The sequence below is a fragment of the Rhineura floridana genome, chromosome 11, assembly GCF_030035675.1.
Source record: "Rhineura floridana isolate rRhiFlo1 chromosome 11, rRhiFlo1.hap2, whole genome shotgun sequence".
NCBI lineage: Eukaryota > Metazoa > Chordata > Lepidosauria > Squamata > Rhineuridae > Rhineura > Rhineura floridana.
The window spans coordinates 56,114,128-56,138,536 of record NC_084490.1 but is presented as its reverse complement, the minus strand read 5'-3'; the positions used below and the strand labels follow the sequence as shown (position 1 = coordinate 56,138,536).

General features: G+C 44.2%; 1 protein-coding gene across 5 annotated transcripts in view; it reads right to left on the bottom strand.

Annotated features, from left to right (window-relative positions):
- Positions 1-24,409, bottom strand: part of ADAM11 (ADAM metallopeptidase domain 11) — a 137,013-nt gene that overhangs the window by 82,704 nt on the left and 29,900 nt on the right. For all 5 annotated transcript variants that reach the window (XM_061591304.1, XM_061591302.1, XM_061591303.1 and 2 more), the window contains exons 14-15: positions 9,761-9,976; positions 8,219-8,442 (exon numbers count right to left, since the gene is read on the bottom strand). In XM_061591304.1, the coding sequence (XP_061447288.1) occupies positions 8,219-8,442; positions 9,761-9,976 (440 nt within the window). The remainder of the gene's footprint in view (positions 1-8,218; positions 8,443-9,760; positions 9,977-24,409) is intronic.

The following is a 24,409-nucleotide window of genomic DNA, read 5'->3' as shown; positions in this document are numbered from 1 at the left end:
GCATGTGAGCATGAGAGCGTGGGGTGGCCACACCCACCATTGGCATGAGACCCTTGAAGAGAGCAAAGAGGTGAATGAAGCTCTCAGACAAAAAAGGATTAGCCACCCCTAATTTAGCAGGTGAAGCTTCTGTGCCCAGCATGGCATCTAAATTGCCCCACCTGGCTCGCAGCCATATTCTTCTCCTTCTGAATTTCCATTGCTCCTCCATGATCCTGTGCAAAATTATATGCTCATTTCCTTTCACAGATGTACATAGCTGGATTACCTTAAAACAGGCACGAAAAACCTTTAGTTCATGGGCCAAATTTAGTTCAGCAAGGTTCAAATTTAGACCACAGGGCCATTTTCCCCAATCCAGAGCCACCTGCCCTGTGCCTGATATCACGTGCAACTGGGAGTTTTACAGTGTGCTCCTGATTGTTCCTTGGCAAACAGGCTTGCTATCAGTGCGGATCAGGTGACTGTCACTGACAGCAAGCCCACTGGCATCAGCCACACTAGGGAGTTCCTGGTTGGGAACTCCCTAGGGCAGCCATTCCCTGTTGAAAATGGGGTTTGCTGTCAGCAGCACTGATCAGCTGATCGCACTGACAAAAAGGCCCACTTGGACTGACTGCACTAAGGAGTTCTGGCTCTTCCTTTGCAGCCCAGCTTCAGTTCAACTTACAAATGCACTTCCAATTCTTTAAAGTTGGGTCACATGACATCTTGGTGACTGACCTGTCAAAATGGCCCACAGGGGGTGGGGGGACCTCAGGATCCAGCCCACCAGGCGGAACTTGTTTATAATCCCTGCTTTAGAAATACAGATGCTAAGAAGCCATCCCTTTCTGGCTCTAGAAGCCCTGTTCAATAATTTCAATTGCATTGAAGGCCAGCTTATGGATACTTAGGTGCTTCCACACTAGAACCCTTTAGCAAAGCTGAGGCTTGCTTTTCCTCAATCAACCAGAAACAGATTTAAAATAGTGATTCCACACAGCATATAGCACTATATTATCCAGAATTGACTTTTGCCCATGGCCAAGATTCTTCTATAATGTTTATCCACAAGTCCTGTTCAGCAAAGGTCCCTTGTAACATTAATTAGTAGCTTCCTCCTTGCAACTTTAGCCTGTCTGCTTTCTTCCTGTTCAGTGCAGCATTACTGATGAATTGCCCCTTAATTAATCAGTGTCTGTTTCCACAGGACAGGGGGCTTTAATTACTGGTCTCCTGTTCATTTTTTTCTTTTATAGTGACAGTGAAAGAAATCCAGTAATTATACCTCCACCTCAAAGCAGGGAACAGACGCGGACTAATGAAGAGGCTATTAATCACTAATTCCCTCAGCCATGTTGAACAGAATTATGTGAAACAAAAGCTTTTAATTAAAGACGCAATATATCTTAAAAACCTCAGCAGTGCTTTTCTAATTCCTGGATCGGGTGGTGTTTTATTGCAAGCAACAAATACAAAAAGCCACTAATCAGATCTGAAAAAAATATGGGAAGACAACACAGGGGACAATATTGGGATGTAATGTGGATTTTTTGCAATGAAGGATGGCAATTCCAGATTAATCAGCTAGTATGAAAGCAACCTTAGTATATGTCCAGAAGCGTTTCCGTTTAATTTAGGATTTTACATTTTGTGGGATGGAGGCTTGTCACAATTTTAAGCCCTGCTCACCCCCCTCCCCAAATCTCAGAAGGGCAGCTGTTGCAAGATTCAAAAATAATAAATAAAAATTGTCAGGCGTTTTGTACATAAAAATGGCACTATACACAGTGGGGAATTTGAACAGAACTGTGCCATTCCCAGCCTGATCAACCTTCCCACTCACTTATCTAGGCAATGCAAAGATTTTGTTCTTGCATAACCCACCACCTGGAGGCGGGCGGGGAGGGACTGAAACTCACAAAGGACAACCTGCAGGTTTAACCACCTGCCTATTGCAGTCAGCTTGTGCATCGCACTTGCTCCACACATTGTGCTGTCCCCCCCACACACACATACAATCCACCACCAGCAGAAGCAATTCTACCTTTGCTCCTATCGTGGTTGAGTGATTATCTTATTCATTATGGATGAGATCTTCTACATGCCTCCCATTTAATCTAGTTTAACACTTGCGTACACCTACAGCAGAGAAAGTTTAATGGAATCCATTAAGGGGGGAGAGAAAAAGAGAGATAGGAGAGAAGTGTGGACTGGAAACATTTACAGATGTTACTGGGATGTGTGGGAGATGGTAGGGAGATAATATTTTCAACCAGGTGTATTGTTTGGGGCTGAGCCCCACAAAAAGGATGTTTTGTGCCAGATCGCAGATCTCTTACACCTTCTCCCATTTTAACTTTGATTAAAAAAAGAGATATAGCTTACCATAAGACTCAAGCCACTGACACCCACCATCTTAATTTGCCAGCAGCACATGTAGTAACTGGATGGGGCAGGGAATTAGACATATATGTAAATGTTATGCAGATTTGTATCATGAGTCTGCCTGTTCTCAACAGTGTGTTACTAACATTTCCCATAGGCAGAGGCAGTCTATTTTGCTTGGATTCCCATGTCAAATTTTGCTGCCCAAGATGATGGCATTTGATGTAATTTTTGATCAGGTTTTAATGTCACCTCTTTTGAACAATCCCATGAGTGGGACATCATCCTTTCCTTCAGGAAGATCCCCCACCTCTGCTTACCAATCCAGTTCAGGAGCCCTGAACTAGAAATGTTGGGAGAGGCAATCCAGGATCTTCCACATCACAGTCTAGTTTGGTCTTAAGCCAGTAATTTCCAAAGTGTGTGCCATAAAGAAACTGGGGCTGCCCAATGATGAGATATTACTTAAATGCTCTTTTGAGTCCAAAACACCCATCTACAGGGGAGGCTGCCTTCTGCATCCCAGTCTCATTTATTGATCTGGCTTTGCCTCCTTCAAATAGCCTCCTTTGGGTTAGGTAATTCTGCCATGCCTCTTCAGAATCAGGAGGTATTAAATGATCTAATCATTCTGATCTGATGCAGAAACATGAAAAAACTGTATATTTTTGGAGAAGCTGCCTGTTGTGACTCTGTATGAATCACTGGTCAGAGCCTGCCTCCTTCCAGTCAGGAAGCATTCCCAGAACAGTGACCTCATTTAGAAACAAAGAGGGTGAGACTCCTCTAAGGAGTCATACCACACATTTAAAGCTTTGTTAATGGTACTCAGAATTGTAGCTCTGTGAGAGGTAAACTACCGTTCCTAGGATTTGCAGGGGGGAAGCCATGTGCTTTAAATGGCATGGTGTCTATGCAGAATGTTTAAGCTTTTTGAGTGCAAGAGTGAAGGGTAATTCCAATCTTAATTTCTTTTAAAAAGGCCTCATCTATCAGAGGCATGCAAACCATGGGGTTACACTGCATTCATCTGTGTGAGGGAAAATGATAACTAGGTTTTGCAAGACAACCACTTTGCATAGGAAAGGGAGCCAAGTCTCTGAGTCCTGCCAGAAAGTTCCACAGATATTCTGCTCTCTGAATCTCCAGCCCCCCTTCACAGGAGGAGGGGGCTGAGTTGAGCTCCAAGGCTGCCAGCTGCCTAGTATAGCTACTCTGGTCCTATTTATTACAAGGCGAAATTCAAATCAGCAAAACCAAGCAAGGAACCCTTCAGATCTGTTTGGCTGAGCATAAGACTCCACTACTCCTTCCTCAAAACTCCCCAGCAACTTCACAGTGCTCGAGGAAGGCTGAGCTAAACACATTTCAGAGAGCAAAAATATTCCAGGACTCATTCTATAGTGAAGAGGTATGGCAACCCCATCAAACAAGAGGGGAAAAAAGGGGGGGTTGAACTGCTCCATTCAATGAGACATGGGGGGGGGGATCAGGAGAACCAAAAGTAGAATGGAAATCATGTTTTGCAAATGTTTAAATGGAGCAGGCCAGGGGGATAACCAAAATGTGAAATGTGGCTTTTAAGATACAAAATGGCCATATGCACTTCTGAAATTTGAGAATCTGGCCAACAATTCCTCCTACTCCCTTAACTTCAGTTCTAGTTGGAATATTGATATATCTAACAACCTATACTAAAAATAAATCCATTAATATGTCTCCATTCTTTGTGAGACAGATGAGCTTGTATTTCTCAAGTATGCTTTGTGGGAGTATTTGACAAAGAGCAATGTTCTTCATGCATAAAAAACATGAGGGGGGATCAATGAGGTATAGGGAATGCCACATTCTGTGGCTTCAACTCAACAGAACCTTCCTAAGAAGATACGAATCAGGCCAAAGATCCATTTAAAAGTGTGGTCAGCAAGATGTCACTGGGGAAGTTCTCAGCAGGGAATGATGCCATTCCCCATCATTTCCTTCAGCATATCTGGCTAGCAAGCTAGCTTCTGAACACAGAAGTTCCATTTAGCCAATAGCTGTTGATAGATCTGTCCTCTATGAACTTGCCTAATCTGTTTTTTAAAAGCCATCTAAGGGCACTTCTTGACTGTCACTATTTCGGGGTGGGATTCAATCTCATACCAGCAAATGCAGCTTGCACAATTATAGTCGATTGGGAGGTCTTGTGCAATGAACGAAAGTTGCCATCACCACATCTTGTGGGAGTAAATTCTCCAAGTTAATTATGTATCAGGTGAAGCTCAGGATTATAACAATAAGAAGCGCCCTGCTGGATCAGGTCAGGGGTCCATCTAGTCCAGTCACCCTTTTCCAGTGGTGGACAGCTAGACACAACAGGGAAGCCCACAAGCAGGGCTTGGAGGCAGCAACCTTCCTCTGTTTCTTGCCTGCCTGCAGCTGATAATCTCCAAACCTGGAGATTTACAGTGCAATCCTAACCATGTCTAACTTAGAAGTCCTACTAAATGCAACAGGCCATACTCCCAGGTTCCCAGTTTTTCAATAAAATCCCCAGTTTTCAAATAAATAAAGCTGCAGTCTAACCCTACTAACTCCTTCCACCAGCTTCCACCCATAATTTCAAAGTGACTCACAATAAGCTTTACAAGATTCCCTTTTGCTATCACAGCTGATACCCATTAAAAGACCTTTCCTCCATGTAAAGGAAAGCCAGAAAAGAGACCCATCCCCCAAGGACAGATGCAGAAATGTTCATGAATGCTAGAAAGAAAGCTAACAAGGAAGAGTTGCATATCCAGGGGACAATGAAATTAGCATTGAAATAAATAACTGTTAGGCTAGAGTACATGTTAAGATTATCTAGTCCCACAGAGGGGAACCTGTGGCCCTCCAAATGTTGTTGGACTCCAGTTCCCATCAGCCTCAGCCAGTATGGCCAATGGTTGGGAATTATGGGAGCTGTAGTGCAACAATACCTGGAGGGCCATGGGTTTACCCTCCTAATCAAGTACAATCCCCTCCAGCATATTAAAGCATGATTGCATGACACATCAAAACTCTCTCAACAGCATACAAACTAACCCATCTGTATAATGTCACTACTAGCAAATCAGGAGCATTCAAGATGTGCCGTGGCAAAGGTACCACAAACAATTAACCGACAGAAATCACTGCTATGGGACATTATAGAAGTCTACTCCAGCCTTCCACAACCTGGTGCCTTGAAGATGTTTTGGAGTACTACAATTCCCACAGTCCCTAACCATTAGCCATCCAGGCTGGAGCTGATGCAAGCTGTAATCCAAAAACATCTAAAGGGCATCAGGTTGGGAAAAGCTGGTCCACTATACAAACATAATGTCTGTAACCCTGTACTAGGACAGCACACACATTTCTGCAACTTCCCACATCAGATTCTGCTACTGGAAGCTTAGCCTAAACAAGGTCTCCTGTTACTGAGGAGCAGCAATGCTTCATTGAGAATTAACTCTGGCCTTTATTTTATTTTATTTATTTATTTATTTATATATCCCATCCTTCCTCCCTGCACCTGCTCCCTAGTACCACTCCCTCTGCATCACTGATCTTCAACTGGTGGACAGCAACCAACATGTGGGTCACAATCTTAACTACATTTCCCACACATGCAATCCGAAGCCAGCAGCGCCACAAGCATCCTTGAAAAGAAAGGCAAGAGGGTAAAAGATGGACCCAGAAAGGTGAAATGCCAACATGGAAGTGGGGCGGAGGGAGGACAGATCTAGGTAGAGAGGAAGGATGGGGGAGAAATTTGATTCGGTTTAGATTTAAAGCCAAATTTATCAAATTCACACTTTCCGAAACAATATGGGAACCGAAACAGAGCTGTGCATCAAAATTCTCACATATCCACATTTTGTGATGCAGTTCTCCACCCAAACAATGTTTACAAAAATGCAAATATTAGGGGGAAATGTGCATAAAAATGAATGTGTGAGTGAAAACAACATACAAAAATGCATTAGGAGAAATTGCTTGCAAAAAAGTGTACATTAATCAAAACAGCCTACAAAAATGATTTTAGGAAGAGAAACTCACACTAAAATATTGAAGAATTTTCATGAGGATTATTTTTTAAAAAAAACCTGCAGATTGTTGCAGAAATTTGGAGAACTGAATTTAAGATTGGAAAAATGAGAAGCAGAGAGACCTGACACTGGCAGATTCTTCCATCCCTAACAGACAGACAGGGTCGTGGTGAAAGTAATATAATATAAGATATGAAAAATTAAACGTGGTCCCCATTTTGGAGGTTGAGGTTAAAGACTGAGATGTGAACTTGGAGAGCCTGAAGGCTTCTGATTTGCATACTTATTGTGCTTGCCCCAGCAATGCTCTCTGACTCCTCCTCCTCCTTTTCCCTTCTCCTGGGACAAAGAAACCAGGGTAGATATTTTGATATTTAGCATTAATTCAGATAATATTTCTAAATCTATGCTAAGTCAGAAAATATAAAAATGCAGTGTTCCATATCACCATGCTTGAAGACTGAATGGTAGATCTGAATAGTTTTCTACTCTGTTTACAAATTCTGATCTGAGTCATGTTCGCTTATTCTTCTCTTATATTAAAGCCTGCTTGCACAACAATTAAGCTATCTGGCAACTCAGGTTTAGCCAATGTAATCTTTGTTAATTTTTTAAAAGGAGTATGATGGGGGGTGACAAAAGGAAGATTCTTGCAAGATTTGATTCGATCTAACAGCTTCAGTCTTTCACAACTTATTCCCATTTATTTTACAGAGGAATTAAGAACTTATGAAGCATTTTGCTTTGGTGTAGTACTAGCTTTGCAAAGCTTTCCTTTAATTGCCAAAAATATTGTTTTAGGAAAACTTGGCAACAGTGAAACTGGCCAAAGCAAAATTCAAGAGACCAGATGAAAAGATCAAGATCAACCATACATGGTGGTGTTTCTCATTCAAAGGAAGGGGTTGGCAGAACTCCCAGCTTGGGCTCCTTCAGGAGAAAGGGCGGAATAGAAATCAAATATTAAGTGCATTCCTTGAAAACCATGATGTTGTTTCCATGTGATCGCCATATAGCTGAACCCTCCTTTCCTTGGGACCCTCAGTAACTGGATCCTAGATTGCTGCTAACCCCTCTGCTCTAACTTTGTCACTCGATCTGGGCCAAGCGGACAGCCTGGCCTCTCCCTGTCTCTTACTTTTGGGGGAGGGGGTTAGCTCTATTGCACCACCCAGTCTAAAATCCTGGACAGCTGCTGCCAGTAAGCACAGAGAGAATACTGAGTTAGATGGACCAATGGCCTGACTTAGGAGAAGAGACTTAGGAGAAGAGAGCTTCCTATGTTCACCACTACCCTCCCACCTGAGAATGATATTGCCAGTTCCATCCAGGCCTTGCTACTGGACTAGACTTGGTTCAGCTGGGTGCATTTGCCGGTTGCTGGACAAGGGCAATACACTCCATCCTCACCTTTCCTACAGCCAGATAGGCAAGTGCACCCAGATGCCTCTCAGGGTAATGGGAGTGAGGAATGCCAGCAGAGATGCAGTGCAGCAGCTGCCTGCACATGCTGCGACTTGCAAGCTTCCTGGACAAATGCTCAAAACTGTCTAAGAGAACAGGCAGCTCTACTGTGTCACTGAATAACAGCAGTATCCTATTAAAAAGTTGGAAGTAGTCTTTGCCACCCAACCGTCGTGTGTGCATACCATCTGGCTTCACAGAACAGCTTGAAGTCTGCTCTTCCCACCCACCCCTACTTTAATGCTAAGAAGAGCCTTTGCACAATGCCCTTTTTTTTTAAAAAAAAAAGAAAGAGTGTAAAATGGGGAAACAAGTTCCTAGGGTTCACTTACAGGGCTTCCTTCTTTTCCGCCGCCGCCTCTTTCGCTGCTGCTGCCGCCTCCAGGCTCTTTTCTCACCCTGGTGTCCAGCTGCTGCCTCTGGATTTCTCCCCCAGAACTCTGACCCACTAGCCTGGTGGGGTAGGTGATTTCCGATACGCCCCATCTTTTGCGCCAGCTGGCATTCGGGATCCACCTCCGCAAGTCACCAGGTTGCGTGTCGGCCTTAACAAAACCTGCTCCAAAAAAAGAAGAACACAAAACACAAACCAATGATCATGGTGCAATAAAGGAAAGGAAGGAGGAGTTGATGAGCAGGGCTTCATTTCTGAGACGATCAGCTAAAGGTGGGCTTCAGCCGGCCAGGAGGTCACCCTGTCTGATTTGGAAATACTTACTCATAAACCTAGAGATGCACAGAATGGTGGCTGGTCTCACTTGGTCTGTCCCAGGAGAGGTTTGGGGGCTAAATTCTCATCAAATCAAGCCATAGAGAATGCAGAAAGATTTCAACACATTGCAGGGAGGCCTGCACGCAGGAGGAGCAAGGGCAGCCATGCCAAGACAGAGGACTTAGAGGGAGCTCCTTCAACAATCTCAGCATTTGCGTCCACATGGCCAGGCTCTTTGTTAGGCCCACTTAGCATTGTTCTAGCCATGCTCCCTGTAAGGGTGTCTCTGGATTAGTGCTTTAATTAATTTCTAAAAATGAAAGATGCTGGGGTTGAAGCCTTCCTAGAATTCCTATGCCTTGAACTCCATGCCCTGTCCCACAGTGCTGGATCTGCACAGGGATGTTGTGATTGTTCATCAAGGATGGGAACACACTCTTCATGTGCTTAGGGGATCTCTTCTTTTTTTGTGTGCATGTCATTGTCTCACATGTCTTTGGGCTGTGCCCTGGCATACAAAGACATCCTGGGCTGAGCCTGGGCTTACTCCCAAGCAGTTTGGTAATCCAATGCCCACTCTGTTTGCCAAACGCTCCACAACTCATTCATGATCTAAGCCTGATCCAAACACACACACACCCTCTTAACATGTAAACATGAGATACATATAACAGAGGACGCCCTTCCCTTCAACTATTCCTCCCACCCCTGCCACTCCCTGGCAAAATTGAGAAGAGATTTCAGCCGTCCACTTCAGCTGTTGCTCAACCATCTCCACCTTAGGGCTGGAAGAAACTGCAGAAAAATGTGTCTATGCAGCAGAAAAGACTGCAGTCACAGCACTGGCAGAGTAGGTGTTGAAATGTGTATATGGGGAAGGGGGGTATTGCAAACTAAGGAAATATTTACAAGCAACCCATTGCAACCCACCCCTCCCTCCCAAGGGCCCCATTCAGAAAAGGCAATGCATTATTTGGAAAGGGGGCAGTGGTGGAACATGATGCTCCCAGTCAGCTCTAGAGATGCATGCACTGTAACTCCCAGTCCTTTGTCAGCTCCGATCTGCCAGGACCCAAGCATCCCATCCCATAGGATGCCCAATGCAATACAAGAAGGGAATAGGGGAAAGTTGGGGGCCCAAGCCAAGGGAGGCTCCTCTCACCTGAATGACAAAGCAGCAGAGACAGGAAGGTTGTCAACACCCAGTTTTGTAGCGGGCAGCTCATAATGCCTTCATAATCGGAATCAGGGTTGGCAGCACCAATTGGCACAGCATGTGAGGAAGACGGATCTTGATGCCCTTTCTTCTTTTTTGGCTTTGCATTGAAAGTCTGGTCCTTTCCTCGCTTTCTTCTTTTTGTTCTTCTTTGAATTGTTGCTGAAGGAGAAAAGGGGGAAGGGGAGGAGTGGAGGAAAGAGGGAGAGATGAGACGATTTTGTAAAGGCAAATCAAAGCCAGTGAAGAGCTGGGAGTGGGCAGGAAGGATACTGAAATTTCTCCATCCTGGTTCTGCAGTGATGGATAGAAGCGCTTAACATGATGTGCACGGGAGAGAGAGAGAGAGAGAGGTAGAGAGGTGTGGAGGGGGCAGGAAAGGGAGAAAAAGAACACGTGAGCTACTAAGATCCCTCCTCCTGCCTTTTTAACAGGGAAGAGATGTCTCTGTCACTCTCACCCCCTCTCCACTCTCTCTTCTCAGTCTTTCTGTATGGATGGGGATTAGAGACGGCAGCAGGAACCAGTAAAAGAGGGAACAACAGGGTGTACAGCAAAGCAATCTCTGCCTTCTCTGCACGTGCACATAGGCAAATCAGACCCATTTTACTCTGGATGAAATCAAACCAGAATAAAGGTGCTATTAAATCACGGTAGTATTTTTCATTTACATAATAGGGAACAAGTGCCTGGAAGATTAGGCCAGGGGTTCAGGCTCATCCTGATCTTGTGTTGAGTTCCAGATATTCAGCACTGGAACACATGAGAGAGGAATAATGCCTCTGAGTACATGCAGAGTACCTCCTATCATTACTGGGTAACCCCAATAGCTTGCAATGAAATCCAGCGTCTTTCACTCAGTGAATCCGGGATTAAGGAGCAAGAATGCCTATTTAGAAGAAATTAGGTAATGTGTGGTAGCTTATTGCAGGTCAAGTAAATCAGATGTGGTCTTGTGTAGACCTCATGTGTTTACAGACTACAGGGCTAAAGCTGAACTGGATAGCAAGCCTAGTACCCTGTGTGTGTGTGTGTGTGTGTGTGTGTACGATCTCCTGCAATTTATACCTCAGCTCGCTTGAGGAGCTGTTTGTCCTGCCAGGTGTACATTTTCTGCAGGGTACCTGTTTGGTGTGGTATGCCATGTCATGGTCAGGATTGTGTGGGCTGATTATACATGAGCTGGTAGATAGATGACCTTGTCTTGCAACACGGGGGTGGGGCTAGGAGGCAGACAAAATGCCCTTAGGTACCACCTTCTGATAGACAGCTATGATTAAATCCAGTGTTCACCTGATGTTTCAGGCCGTCTGGCAGTGCATTGAAATGCACAAATACTGGAAACAACTTATGATATTAGGAACTTCCTCCGATCTATCATCAGTGACATCATCTGGCATAGCATCTGAGTTCAGGGTGGTATACATAAATGTAAGAACATATGAAAAGCCTGCTGGATCAGGTCAGTGGCCCATCTAGTCCAGCATTCTGTTCTCACAGTGGCCAACCAGGTGCCTGGGGGAAGCCCGCAAGCAGGACCCGAGTGCAAGAACACTCTTCCCTCCTGAGGCTTCCGGCAACTGGTTTTCAGAAGCATGCTGCCTCTGACTAGGGTGGCAGAGCACAGCCATCATGGCCAGTAGCCATTAATAGCCCTGTCCTCCATGAATTTGTCTAATCTTCTTTTAAAGCCATCCAAGCTGGTGGCCATTACTGCATCTTGTGGGAGCAAATTCCATAGTTTAACTATGCGCTGAGTAAAGAAGTACTTCCTTTTGTCTGTCCTGAATCTTCTAACATTCAGCTTCTTTGAATGTCCACGAGTTCTAGTATTATGAGAGAGGGAGAAAAACTTTTCTCTATCCACTTTCTCCATGCCATGCATAATTTTATACACTTCTATCATGTCTCCTCTGACCAGCCTTTTCTCTAAACTAAAAAGCCCCAAATGCTGCAACCTTTCCTCGTAAGGGAGTCGCTCCATCCCCTTGATCATTGTGGTTGCCCTCTTCTGAACCTTTTCCAACTCTATAATACGCTTTTTGAGATGAGGCGACCAGAACTGTACACAGTATTCCAAATGTGGCCACACCATAGATTTATACAACGGCATTATGATATTGGTGTTTTATTTTCAATACCTTTCTTAATTATCCCTAGCATGGAATTTGCCTTTTTCACAGCTGCCGCACACTAGGTCAACATTTTCATCGTGCTGTCCACTACAACCCCGAGGTCTCTCTCCTGGTTGGTCACCGCCAGTTCAGACCCCATGAGCGTTAAGATTTTTTGCTCCAATATGCATAATTTTACACTTGTTTATATTGAATTGCATTTGCCATTTTTCCACCCATTCACTCAGTTTGGAGAGGTCTTTTTGGAGCTCTTCGCAATCCCTTTTTGTTTTAACAACCCTGAACAATTTAGTATCGTCAGCAAACTTGGCCACTTCACTGCTCACTCCTAATTCTAGGTCATTAATGAACAAGTTGAAAAGTACAGGTCCCAATACCGATCCTTGAGGAACTCCACTTTCTACAGCCCTCCATTGGGAGAACTGTCCGTTTATTCATACTCTGCTTTCTGCTTCTTAACCAATTCCTTATCCACAAGAGGACCTCTCCTCTTATTCCATGACTGCTAAGCTTCCTCAGAAGTCTTTGGTGAGGTACCTTGTCAAAAACTTTTTGAAAGTCTAAGTCCACTGGATCACCTCTATCTATATGCTTGTTGACACTCTCAAAGAATTCTAATAGGTTACTGAGACAGGACTTTCCCTTGCAGAAGCCATGCTGGCTCTGCTTCAGCAAGGCTTGTTCTTCTATGTGCTTAGTTAATCTAGCTTTAATAATACTTTCTACCAGTTTTCCAGGGACAGAAGTTAAGCTAACTGGCCTGTAATTTCCAGGATCCCCCCTGGATCCCTTTTTGAAGATTGGCGTTACATTTGCCACTTTCCAGTCCTCAGGCATGGAGGAGGACCTGAGGGACAAGTTACATATTTTAGTTAGCAGATCAGCAATTTCACATTTGAGTTCTTTGAGAACTCTCGGGTGGATGCCATCTGGGCCCGGTGATTTGTCAGTTTTTATATTGTCTATTAAGCCTAGAACTTCCTCTCTCATTACCACTATTTGTCTCAGTTCCTCAGAATCCCTTCCTGCAAATGTTAGTTCAGGTTCAGGGATCTGCCCTATATCTTCCATTGTGAAGACAGATGCAAAAAATTCATTTAGCTTCTCTGCAATCTCCTTATCGTTCTTTAGTACACCTTTGACTCCCTTATCATTCAAGGGTCCAATCGCCTCCCTAGATGGTCTCCTGCTTTGAATGTATTTATAGAATTTTTTGTTGTTGGTTTTTATGTTCTTAGCAATGTGCTCCTCAAATTCTTTTTTAGCATCCCTTGTTGCCTTCTTGCATTTCTTTTGCCAGAGTTTGTGTTCCTTTTCATTTTCTTCATTTGGACAAGACTTCCATTTTCTGAAGGAAGACTTTTTGCCTCTAAGAGCTTCCTTGACTTTGCTTGTTAACCATGCTGGCATCTTCTTGGCTCTGGCGTTACCTTTTCTGATCTGCGGTATGCACTCCAGTTGAGCTTCTAATATAGTGTTTTTAAACAACTTCCAAGCATTTTCGAGTGATGTGACCCTCTGGACTTTGTTTTTCAGCTTTCTTTTTACCAATCCCCTCATTTTTGTGAAGTTTCCTCTTTTGAAGTCAAATGTGACCATGTTGGATTTTCTTGGCAATTGGCCATTTACATGTATGTTTAATTTAATAGCACTATGGTCACTGCTCCCAATTGGTTCGACAACACTTACATCTTGCACCAGGTCCCAGTCCCCACTGAGGATTTATTCCAGGGTTGCCGTCCCTCTGGTCGGTTCCATGACCAACTGGTCTAGGGCATAGTCATTTAGAATATCTAGAAATTTTGCTTCTTTGTCATGACTGGAACACATATGCGGCCAGTCTATGTCCGGGTAGTTCATATCACCCATTACTACCACATTTCCCAGTTTGGATGCTTCCTCAATTTCATATCTCATCTCCAGGTCTCCCTGAGCATTTTGATCAGGGGGACAATAGATCGTTCCCAGTATTAAATCCCTCCTGGGGCATGGTATCACCACCCACAATGATTCTGTGGAGGAGTCCGCCTCTTTTGGGGTTTCGAGCTTGCTGGATTCAATGCCTTCTTTCACGTATAAAGCGACTCTACCACCAATACGTCCTTCCCTGTCCTTCCGAAATAGTTTATATCCAGGGATAACCGTATCCCACTGGTTTTCTCCATTCCACCAGGTCTCTGTTATGCTCACTATATCAATGCTCTCCTCTAAGACCAAGCACTCCAGTTCTCCCATCTTGGTTCGGAGGCTTCTAGCATTAGTGTACAGGCACTTGTAAGCAGTGTCTCTCTTCAAGTGTCTTTGGCACTTGTGGTTTGGCCTGTGGTAATTTTGCTCTTCTGAATTGATATCCTGTGCCCCTGCTCTCACAATGCCTACTTCTAGGCCTACCCCTTTAAAAATTCATCATTTCTTTGGTCTTTATCCCAGGGGGGAGGTTTATTCCGAACCGGACCTTCCTCAGCTCCTGTCGGGTTTTCCCCCTCAGTCAGTTTAAAAGCTGCTCTGCCACCTGTTTAATTTTAAGTGCCAGCAGTCTGGTTCCATTCTGGTTCAAGTGGAGCCCGTCCGTTTTGTACAGGCCCGGCTTGTCCCAAAATTTATTTATTATTTATTTATTAACTTTATTTATACCCTGCCGTTCTTCCAAATTGGAACTCACAGCGGCTTCCAGATAAAAGACACATACAATTAAAAACCTATCAAAAATAAAAGCATATAATACATAAATGAATAAGTATAAACAGATATAATTAAAAAATGAGCTCTAGTTTAAAATAGCATTAAACTGTATCTAATAATTAAAAAACATCATCATAAAATCGGAATAATTAAAAAATAAACTGGCAAGAACAATATAACATCCTTTTGGGCCTATCCTTGGCCGCCTTCGGAATCAAAGGCTTGCTGAAATAAGAAAGTTTTTAACTGTCAGCGAAAGGACTGCAGGGAAGGGGTCATTCTTATCTCCCTAGGGAGGGAATTCCAAAGCCTAGGGGCCACCACTGAGAAGGCCCTATCTCGTATTCCCACTAGTTGTACTTGTGCGGATGTAGGTATTGAAAGAAGGGCCTCTCCTGAAGATCTCAGGGTCTGGGCAGGCACATAGAGGGCGATGCGATCTGACAAATAGCCTGGACCCAAGCTGTATAGGGCTTTATAGGTCAGCACCAGCACTTTGGTGGCTGCCAGTGGAGCTTTTTTAACAGGGGAGTTGTATGGTCCCTGTAATCAGCCCCAGTTAACATTCTGGCTGCAGCACGTTGTACCAAGTGAAGTTTCCCAGTGCCTAACAAATCCAAACCCCTCCTCCCGACACCATCGTCTCATCCACGCATTGAGACTACAAAGCTGTGCCTGTCTGGCTCGTCCTGCGTGTGGAACCGGTAGCATTTCAGAGAAAGCCACCTTGGAGTTCCTGGCTTTCAGCATCCTACCTAGCAACCTAAATTTTGCTTCCAGGACCTCACGGCTGCATTTCCCCATGTCATTGGTGCCAACGTGGGTGCAGTAGGACACTTCAGCCTAACAGTGACCCTGTCAGGTAGTCTAGGCTCAGACAGTGAGATGCCCAGTAAACGTCATGGCTTGTTAAGAATGTGAACTCAGGTCTCCACAGCCAAAGTCCAACATGTCAATTGCTACATCACCCTTTGCCAGTTTATTCTTCTCTGTGAGTATTAGCTATGTATTGCTGTGTGTTCTCTTTCTAGGGTCAAAACTGGCTAATGGGGGCTGTGATGGCGAGCCTCCACTCTTCGCCATTTACCATATCATCACTGTGTCCACCATATACTTCCCCATCTTCCTCCACCATCATCTCCAGGACTTCACCAATCACAACCAACTGAGCACTCAGCTTGTGTTTACTAATGGCTTATTGATATTTTTTCATATAGCAAACAAGGCATCCAACCTTACTCATCAGTCTCCCCCAGTCCTCCTTATCTGCCCAAGCATAATCCACCCCACTTCCCCAAAGAAACAAATATTAGAATGGAAAATAAAAAAATCAATATTAATGCAAATCATAGTAATTCCTATATCACAAATACTGCTCTGTGTGCCATGTCTCCCAATAATTCTGATTCTAAGTGCTATTTTGCATACAATTCCATAAATCTACGCCAAATTTGCTTGAATCTCCCATCTCTCAGAGGACCCTTTCATCAGCAGCCAGCTGCAGATCATGCATCCATCCTCCAATGTTAGTGATGCCCTAGATTTCCATTGCCTCAAGATTATCCTTCTAGCTGTCAGCACAGCCTTGCTAAACCACCCACCTCTGCCCCTCTCACAGTCTTTATGTATCTGATATCTAGCCAACATTCACTCATCTCTAAGGTGAACTCCAAAACTAAAATTTACTCTCGTTTCAACCTCTTTCCAAAGAGGCAACAACTGAGCACTGCCAAAATAAAATGAGTAAATCAGCTTGCTCCAACTTATACCTCCAGTACGCATCATCTGTTTGGATACCCAAACCCTTAGACCGTGCTGGGATCCAATAAGCCCTGTGCAAAATCTTTTGCTGGATTAGCCTTAAGCAAAAATTCAATATGGAAAACCTTATATTGCGTAAAGCCAACTTCCAAAGTGCAATCTGTATTTATTTATTTATTGTTTGATTTATATCCCGCCCTTCCTCCCAGCAGGAGCCTACATGTTTGATTGATCTCCACATTCCACTAAAATCTCATTTCATTCCTAAATCAGGGCTTCTGTTGTGCACCACAGAATACAAACATTTCCTTGATCTTTATTTTCTTTTTTTTAACAAAATGTATGTACCAGTTTATAAACTAGTTTAAGCAGTTTATAAGAAATATTAACCCTGTAAATAAAAATAGTTAAAAACAAGAAATTAAAAACATTTAAAAGTTAATTACAGTTAACAGTAAACTGAAACACATGTCTCACAAATGTTTTAAGCAGGCACCGAAAACAGCGAAGGCACCTGCCTGATGTTAATAGGTAAGAAGTTCCAAAGTGTAGGTGCTGACACACTAAAATATCAACTTCTTTCAACTGCAGAACAAGTATTATGTGGCACCTGTAACAGTACCAGTTCCACAGATCAAAGCGGTTGAGCGGGCGCATACAGGGTAAGGCAGTCCCACAGGTAAACTGGTCCCAAGCTATTAAGGGCTTTATATACCAATAGTAACACCTTTAACCTGCCTCAGTAACAAATTGGCAGCCAGTGCAGATCTCTAAGTAGAGATGTGAAATGCTGACAGGGTCTCACTCCTGTCAGCAACTGTGCCACAGCGGTCTGCACTAACTGCAGTTTCTGGATGAAACACAAGGGAAGCCCCACATAGAGTGCATTGCGGTAATCCAATCTTGAAGTCACCAATGCTTGTACTGTGGTCAAGTTCTCCTGCTTCAGGAATGGCAATAACTGTTGAATCAGGTGCAGCTGACACAAGGTACTTCTAGCCACTGAGGCTACCTGGGCCTCAGTGACAAAGCTGGGTCCAGAAGCACCCTCAGACTGTATACCTGCTCCTTCAGGGGGAGTGCAACCCCACCCTTGGCAGGCAATTGACCAGTTTCTCAGACATAGAACCATTCGCTCACAGTGTCTTTGTCTTGCCAGGATTCAAGCTCTACATATTTTCCTTCATTAATCCTACAACTGTGCCTGGGCATTGGTCCAGGGCCTCTCCTAATTCAGATGTTATAGAGAAACAGAGCTGCATGTCATCAGCATTTTGATGGCACCTTGCCCCAGAACTCCTAATGATCCCACCCAGCAGCTTCATATAGATATTTGTCATCTTATTTTTTATTTATTACATTTTATCCCAACTTTTCTCCAAGGAGCTCAAGGTGGCATACATGGTTCTCATCCTCACCATTTTATCCTCGCAACAACCTTGTAAGGCAGGTTAGGCTGAGAGACTTTGACTGGGCCAAAATCACCCAGTGAGTTTTGTGACTGAGCAGGGATATTAAGTAGCATTAGAGATAAATAGTGCCCTGCAGCTCCTCACAGCATAACTGCTAGGGGGTCAAAAAGTACTCTCCTAATGCTACTCTCTGGACACAGTGCTGTAGGTAGGACCGGAACCACTGTAACACAGTGTCCCCAATTTCCACTCCAGGGAGTTGGTCTAAGAGGAGATTTTTGTCAATGGTATAGAAAGCCACAGAGAGATCAAGAAGCAGGAGCAAGGTTGCACTCCCCCATCCTACTCTCTGTAAAGGTCATCTATGAGGATGACTCCGTCCCATGGCCAAGCCTGAACCCAGATTAGAATGGATATAAAAAAATTGTGTCATCCAAGAATGGTTGCAGCTAATCTACCACTACTCTCTCCACCACTTTCCCCAAGCAGGATGTATTTGCAACTGGTCAATAATTATTCCAATCCCTGGGGTCTAGGGCCAGTTTCTTTAGGAGTTGCCACACCACTGTCTCTTTCAGGGCATCAGAAATCACCCCCTCATGCAGTGAAGTGTTAACCACACTCTGGAACCAACCAGGCAAACCCTCTCTTTCAGATTTAATAGTCAGAAGAGACAAAGGTCAAGAGTGCATGTGGCTGGACATAGACACCAGCACCTTGTCCACATCAGCTGATTGGATGAGCTGAAACTGATCCCAGAACACATCATGAACTCTGGCAGCGGGTACATCATCTGGAACGGCAACAACTGCAGAGTTAAGGTCACTCCAAAGTCAAGCAATTTTATCTTCAAAGTGTGCAATTAGTTGCTCACAGTAGGTCTTCGAATGCTTCAGAGGTCCTCCCTCAGTGGCCTCCAGACTATCCAAAGTAACTCTACCGGCTGGTTACTAGAGGATGCAATGCAAGCTGCAAAATGAGCCTTCTTCGCAGGCCTGCAGTGCCACATGGGAGGCACAATTATGTGGACCAACCAGTGTTTGGCTGGTTTCAGAGCAAGACTTGCACCACTTATGTTCTAGTCTTTACTTGGCTTGCTTTATAGCCCGAAGCTCCCCAGAATACCAATGAACCCCTGGGCTCCACAATACCAGAGAGGATGCTTGGGAGTGATTGTGTCAACTGTCCATTTCATCTAGCCGTTCCATAGCAAGACCAGGGCTTAGACAAGATCATCCACTTTCTCCACTGGAAAATCCTCCAGAATGTTTAGGAACACATCAGTTTCCATCAGTCTGTGAGGGCAGACCATTTGAGCAGGCCTACCATCCTTACAGAGGGGAATTGCTATTACGACTCCAAACGTCATCAGGTAATGATCTAAACATGACAAGAGAGTGCATTGCACCTCCCAAACCTTTGGTCCACCCCTCATATTGCTTGGGGTAAAGACTACATCAAGGGTACGTCCTTCCCAATGTGTTGAACCGATGACCATTTGAGACAGTCCCATGGTTGTCATGGAGGCCTCCAGCACCATGCCAGAGACCACCTTGGTCAGGGATGCCACTGTACAACAGAGTGGTCCATGGACCAGCAACATTCCCAATCCGCCTCTCTGGCCTAACATCAGACCCTCTAAGCTCATCCCAAGATCAAGACAGGGTTTATTCTAAGCTTTTTTTCCTACCGCACAAGCAGCCACCACACTCCCCACCCCCAAACTAGTCAAGTAACTTGTCCCATAATATACTATTAGCAGAGCTTTTTTTGATAGTGCTCACCAGTACGGAGTACCTGCACCTCTTTTTTGCTGCTTATGCCAGCCATTTTTTGCTGGTACCCACAGTACCTTTATCAATATATGTGTACTGGCAGTTTGTTTTTTTTACCAAAAAAGCACTGACTAGTAGTATGAGATTATGAAAATTTGAAAGGAGCCAGCATTTAGCTTCATTTTCTATTTCTTTTTATCTTTTCTCCTCTATTTCTTTTTTAGAAAACACCTAGTTCCTTTTTAAATCCCATGTGCTCAACTGCACAAAAACTTATTTCACACCTCACAATTTTTTGTAATGCTGCAGAAAATGTTTCTAGTTGCACATTAGAATAAACCTTGGATCAAGAGATTTTCTGGTAAAGGAGATGGTGCTTCTGTGGAAAGTAGCAATACACATACCCTCAACCCTCTGTTTATCCTAGTGCTGCATTGGTCATAGTTTTATTATGGACTGGCCTGGCATGAAAAAACAGCACCACCAGACCAGAGGGCTCAACAGATAAGCTGCTAGTAACTTCTGGAGTGGGAGGGCTGAAATGGTGTAGAGGGACCAGACATCAAGGCCTCTGCCCCAGATCTCCAGTGGATCTGCTCAGTAATTACATCTGAGCAAAGCCTTACCTCAAATTTATGCTTAAGTTGTACGTACTGCCATGTTATCCCTAGTGAAAGGCTAAATTTCTCCTGTAATGATTCAAAATCTTTAAATTTATGTTTTTGGGTTAAAATCTGAGTCAAGCTCAAAATATTTCTTTCCACCCATAAATTCCATAAAAAGAATGTTTAGACAATGGTGGTATGTGTGGATAAAGGAGGCTTTAATTTACCCAAACCTGCATATATATCTACTTGCACTGGCAAGATATAGACAGGGGAAACTGAGTTTGAAATTCTGCTGTGGGCATAATTTGAAAGAGACATTGTGTCTTCTCTACACTCATGACATTCAAATGTCAGTATGTCTACCATAAAGGCTACCACATGTAGTTGGGATTGGGTAGCTAATCTACTCCTGTTTGACCTGCAATATGGTTTTGTTACAGAGGGGCAAGTAGAAGAATGACTGACATTAGGGGAGTGGAACAGATTGTTGGGCAGAGTTAGAGGAAGTGACTGGCACAGCGGGACAGTTGAGAAATGACAGTTAGCAGGGTGTGCGATTCTGAGGGAGAGAGACCAGGAAATTTAAAAGCCCTTACCGGGCAGCAGAAGACAAGACAGTTTTGCAGGTAATCCAGTCCAGTTATTTAGAGCTTTATATGTAGGTAGCATATATGTAGGCAGCATATATGTAGGCTCAGTGGCCAACTGGCAGCCAGTGCAGATCCCTTAGCACTGGCCTATGTGCCGGATAAAGAGCAGCTATCACCATATGAGCTGTGGCATTTTGCAAGGGGAGCCTCACATAGAGCGCATTACAGTAGTCCAAACATGAGGTTACCAACACATGTGTCCCAGTGGCCAAATTATCTCTATGCAGGAAAAGGTGTGCTTAACAAACCACCTGGAGCTAGTGATAGGTGCTCTTTGCCACAGAGGCCACCTGGACTTTCATAGACAAAGATTATTCTAAGAACACCCCTAAGCTGTGTACCTGTTCCTTCAAAGGGAGTGCAACCCCATCAGAACAGGCAATGTGCTGTAGAAGTACCCATGTTAATAATATAAAGGGAGAGTCCAACGAATTTATTAAGTGAGTAAGTAGTGGCAATGGGTGTTTTGAGGGAAGTCTGGACTCGGTGGAGTAGTCGAGCGACTGACTATCCAGGGACAGGCCTTTGCAAGGGACCCTGGGAAGTCACAATTTAGTGGGATCTGAAAGTGTGAGATTTTAATTCCTAAATATTAATATTGTGAGTGTAAAATCACAATTTAGCAGCAATGTGGGAATCAAAGGCATGATATAGTAATATATAGAAGTAGAATTTGAGAGATTTGAATGTTAGAAACAGTGGAATAAAATAAATGAAGCCTTTAATCACCCACCTAGAGGTTTGGTAACCAAAACGTGAAAGGAAAAAAACACAGAACAAGGGCAGTCAAGCGTTTGCTGTTTTGCTTATTTGGGTCTAAAGAAAGAGGGGGCAAGAGTAGAAAGTGTGTTGTAAGAAAGCACCCAGGTCTTACAAGGAGGGCTTGTAATGATGTAGTTATGAATCCTGACTACAAAGATTTGGAGGAGAAAAGATGGGTTGGCGATAGCCTATCTGGAAGCAGAGTGAAGGAGAAAGAGCTCAGAGACGGAAAGAATCAGAGACAGAAAGAATGGGAAATAGAAATGGAGAAGGAAGGGGAGCAAAAGGAGGAAGAGGTCAAGAAGAAGCATGGATCAGAGATACTCCGAATGGAAATCAGGAAGAAACAAGTTGCCCAGGATGCAGTCCTGCAGAGAGTGATCCAAGCAAGCTATGCAGTGAAGATTCTGAAGACAGGGGCAATTTAGCTTGGAGGCACCAGTGACGTTGCTCATCAGCAGAGAGAATGTGGGACAGGCTGAGATGGCCAAGTTGTCCAAAGCCATGCAGGGGAAGCCAACTTGCACATAAATAAGGATGTAACACATCTGAATGAGGAACTTGCTATATACTCACACACACATATTTATGAAGGCTTAGTCAAATCTCATAATTTGGCTAATATTTTTTCAATCTGGTAACAGTCCTAAGAAAAACACCCTTCATCCCCTCATTAGAGTCACCCTTTGGTATGACTCTGTGCCCCTTATAGCACAATTTTATACAATGATACCTGAGTAGACATGCTTTCAACAGAGCTTGTTCCCAAGTAAATGTTTATAGGAATGCAGCCTCATTCTGTGCGATTGTACAAGGTGAAAGACTGAAGCTTTTCTCAATGAACAATTTGGGTGTTTATGAAACATTGCTTGACAACAACGACCACTTAATTTTCTTGCTCACAGCGATACGTGGCTGCAGTGAGCTTGCCATCTGAATTGGAACATTTGTCGCACACTAGACTTGGCTGCAGTAGAGGGAGAGATAGGACAGCAGGGCGTGCTCCATCTACTTAAGCTGGGAGACTGGCTGCCAATTGACTCCTCTTTACCCTGACCTGTCTCCATTCAAGCTGATCATCGTAAGAACAATGATGTAACTTTAAGAATGGGTGCCCTTTGCTTGTCTTACTGTACTTTCCCTGTTGCCTTTTGTGTGAGACCTATTAAATTGTAAGTCCACACAAAGGGCACTACCTTGGTTTTCATGTTTGTAAAGAACCTAGAAAACTTTAGGTGCTTTATAAAATAATCATTACTGCTCTGCTCACACAGCTTTCCATGTGCCTTTCTGCAGACCACAGGAAATGACGCATGAGAGAACAGAGTAAGAGAGCCATTGACCAGGGTTAGAGCACATTTGAAGGCCTCAGGTTCAATCCCCAGCATCTCCTCATAGGGCTCTGAAATCTCAGAGAACTGTCAGCCAGTAGAGACAATACTGAGCTAGATGGTCCAATGGTCTGACTTGGTATGAAGTTTCTATGTTCCTAGTCACAGCACACACTACACGCCTCTGTACCTCACGGCTATAGTCACAGTAAGCAAAAATGTCTTAAAAGAGAAACATGTTCAGGGATGATAGATTTATTTTTTTTAAAAAAACAGCTGTTAAAACACACACACACCAGTAAAACCCCAAGATTCATGTGTAGTCACAGAAATGTATCCAGAAAGACAGAGAGGATGGTGGAAAGTAACAAAGCGCACAAGGCCAGTAACTGGCACCTTTCCTACTTCTCCATCCCCCTGTTAAAAGGGCCAGAGAGATGGTTGGCTGTGGAGAACAGCCACAGCAGGCCTAGGTTCTCTCTTGTCCAAAACTGTGAACTAGACAGCGCTAGGAAACTAGGACTGTGAACTTCATCCTCCCTTTACTGCTGCCCATGGGGTTCTCTGCTGGGCTGATCCCCCTTCCCACTTTTTAAAAAAAAGAATAGGACAGAATAGCAGACATTAAATGTTGGAAGAGTTCTTTTCCATAAACATGTAAGGCCACACTCTGCCCTTTTGGCAAGAGGACAACCAATTAATCTGAAGAGGTGAATTCTTGTTCAAATCCTGGCAAGCAGAATCAAGGCAGAACAGCCTGTCTTCCTTTTGCTCAAGCTCTCACTGTGTACCACCCCCTGCCCCACCAAACAAAACAAAACCTTATGTTGGAAGCATTTTTTCCTCTGCCAGGGACTGAATCTCTGCTGACAAGCTGATGCTCTACACGTCATTTCTGGCAGGAGGAAGACCCAGTCCCATGCTAGAAAAGGCATTCTGCCGAGTCCTGGAGTGGCTGCCGCTACTGCCTTCATTTACCCCATGGAATGTTTTTGAGCCCTCAAGAGCAAGGGAGACAGAGGGGGGACACTGACACTTTCTTCAACAAGCCCCCCCGAGTCCCTGTTCGGGTAAATCAGAGGGCAAGTTGCCTATTTCCACACCCAACAGAGCAAAAGTAGAGCAGCTTATAATCCTGAAGTGAAGCATGGAGGGGGTGGTACCTTTGCATAGATTATGATAGAGGCAAGCAGGCCTTTGGCAGTTTAGAAGCCTAGCTTGCCCAATTTTTCATGCAGGCCCCAGCTGTAGTTAAGGAAGCCCCCTCCTTACAGCTGTGCCTGTAATCTGAGTCCTCCTTACAGGCTGGGCTTTCCATCTTCTGCCAGAGCACAGAGCAGAGATGGGATTCGTAGTTGCTGTCTCGCATGCTGACGCAGGTCCCCAGCAGCGCAGCATCTATCGGGCTCTCAAAGGGGAGGTGGGAGGCACCGGCCAGCACACAGAGAAGTGGTCCATCCCATTCCGACATGGAAGAAG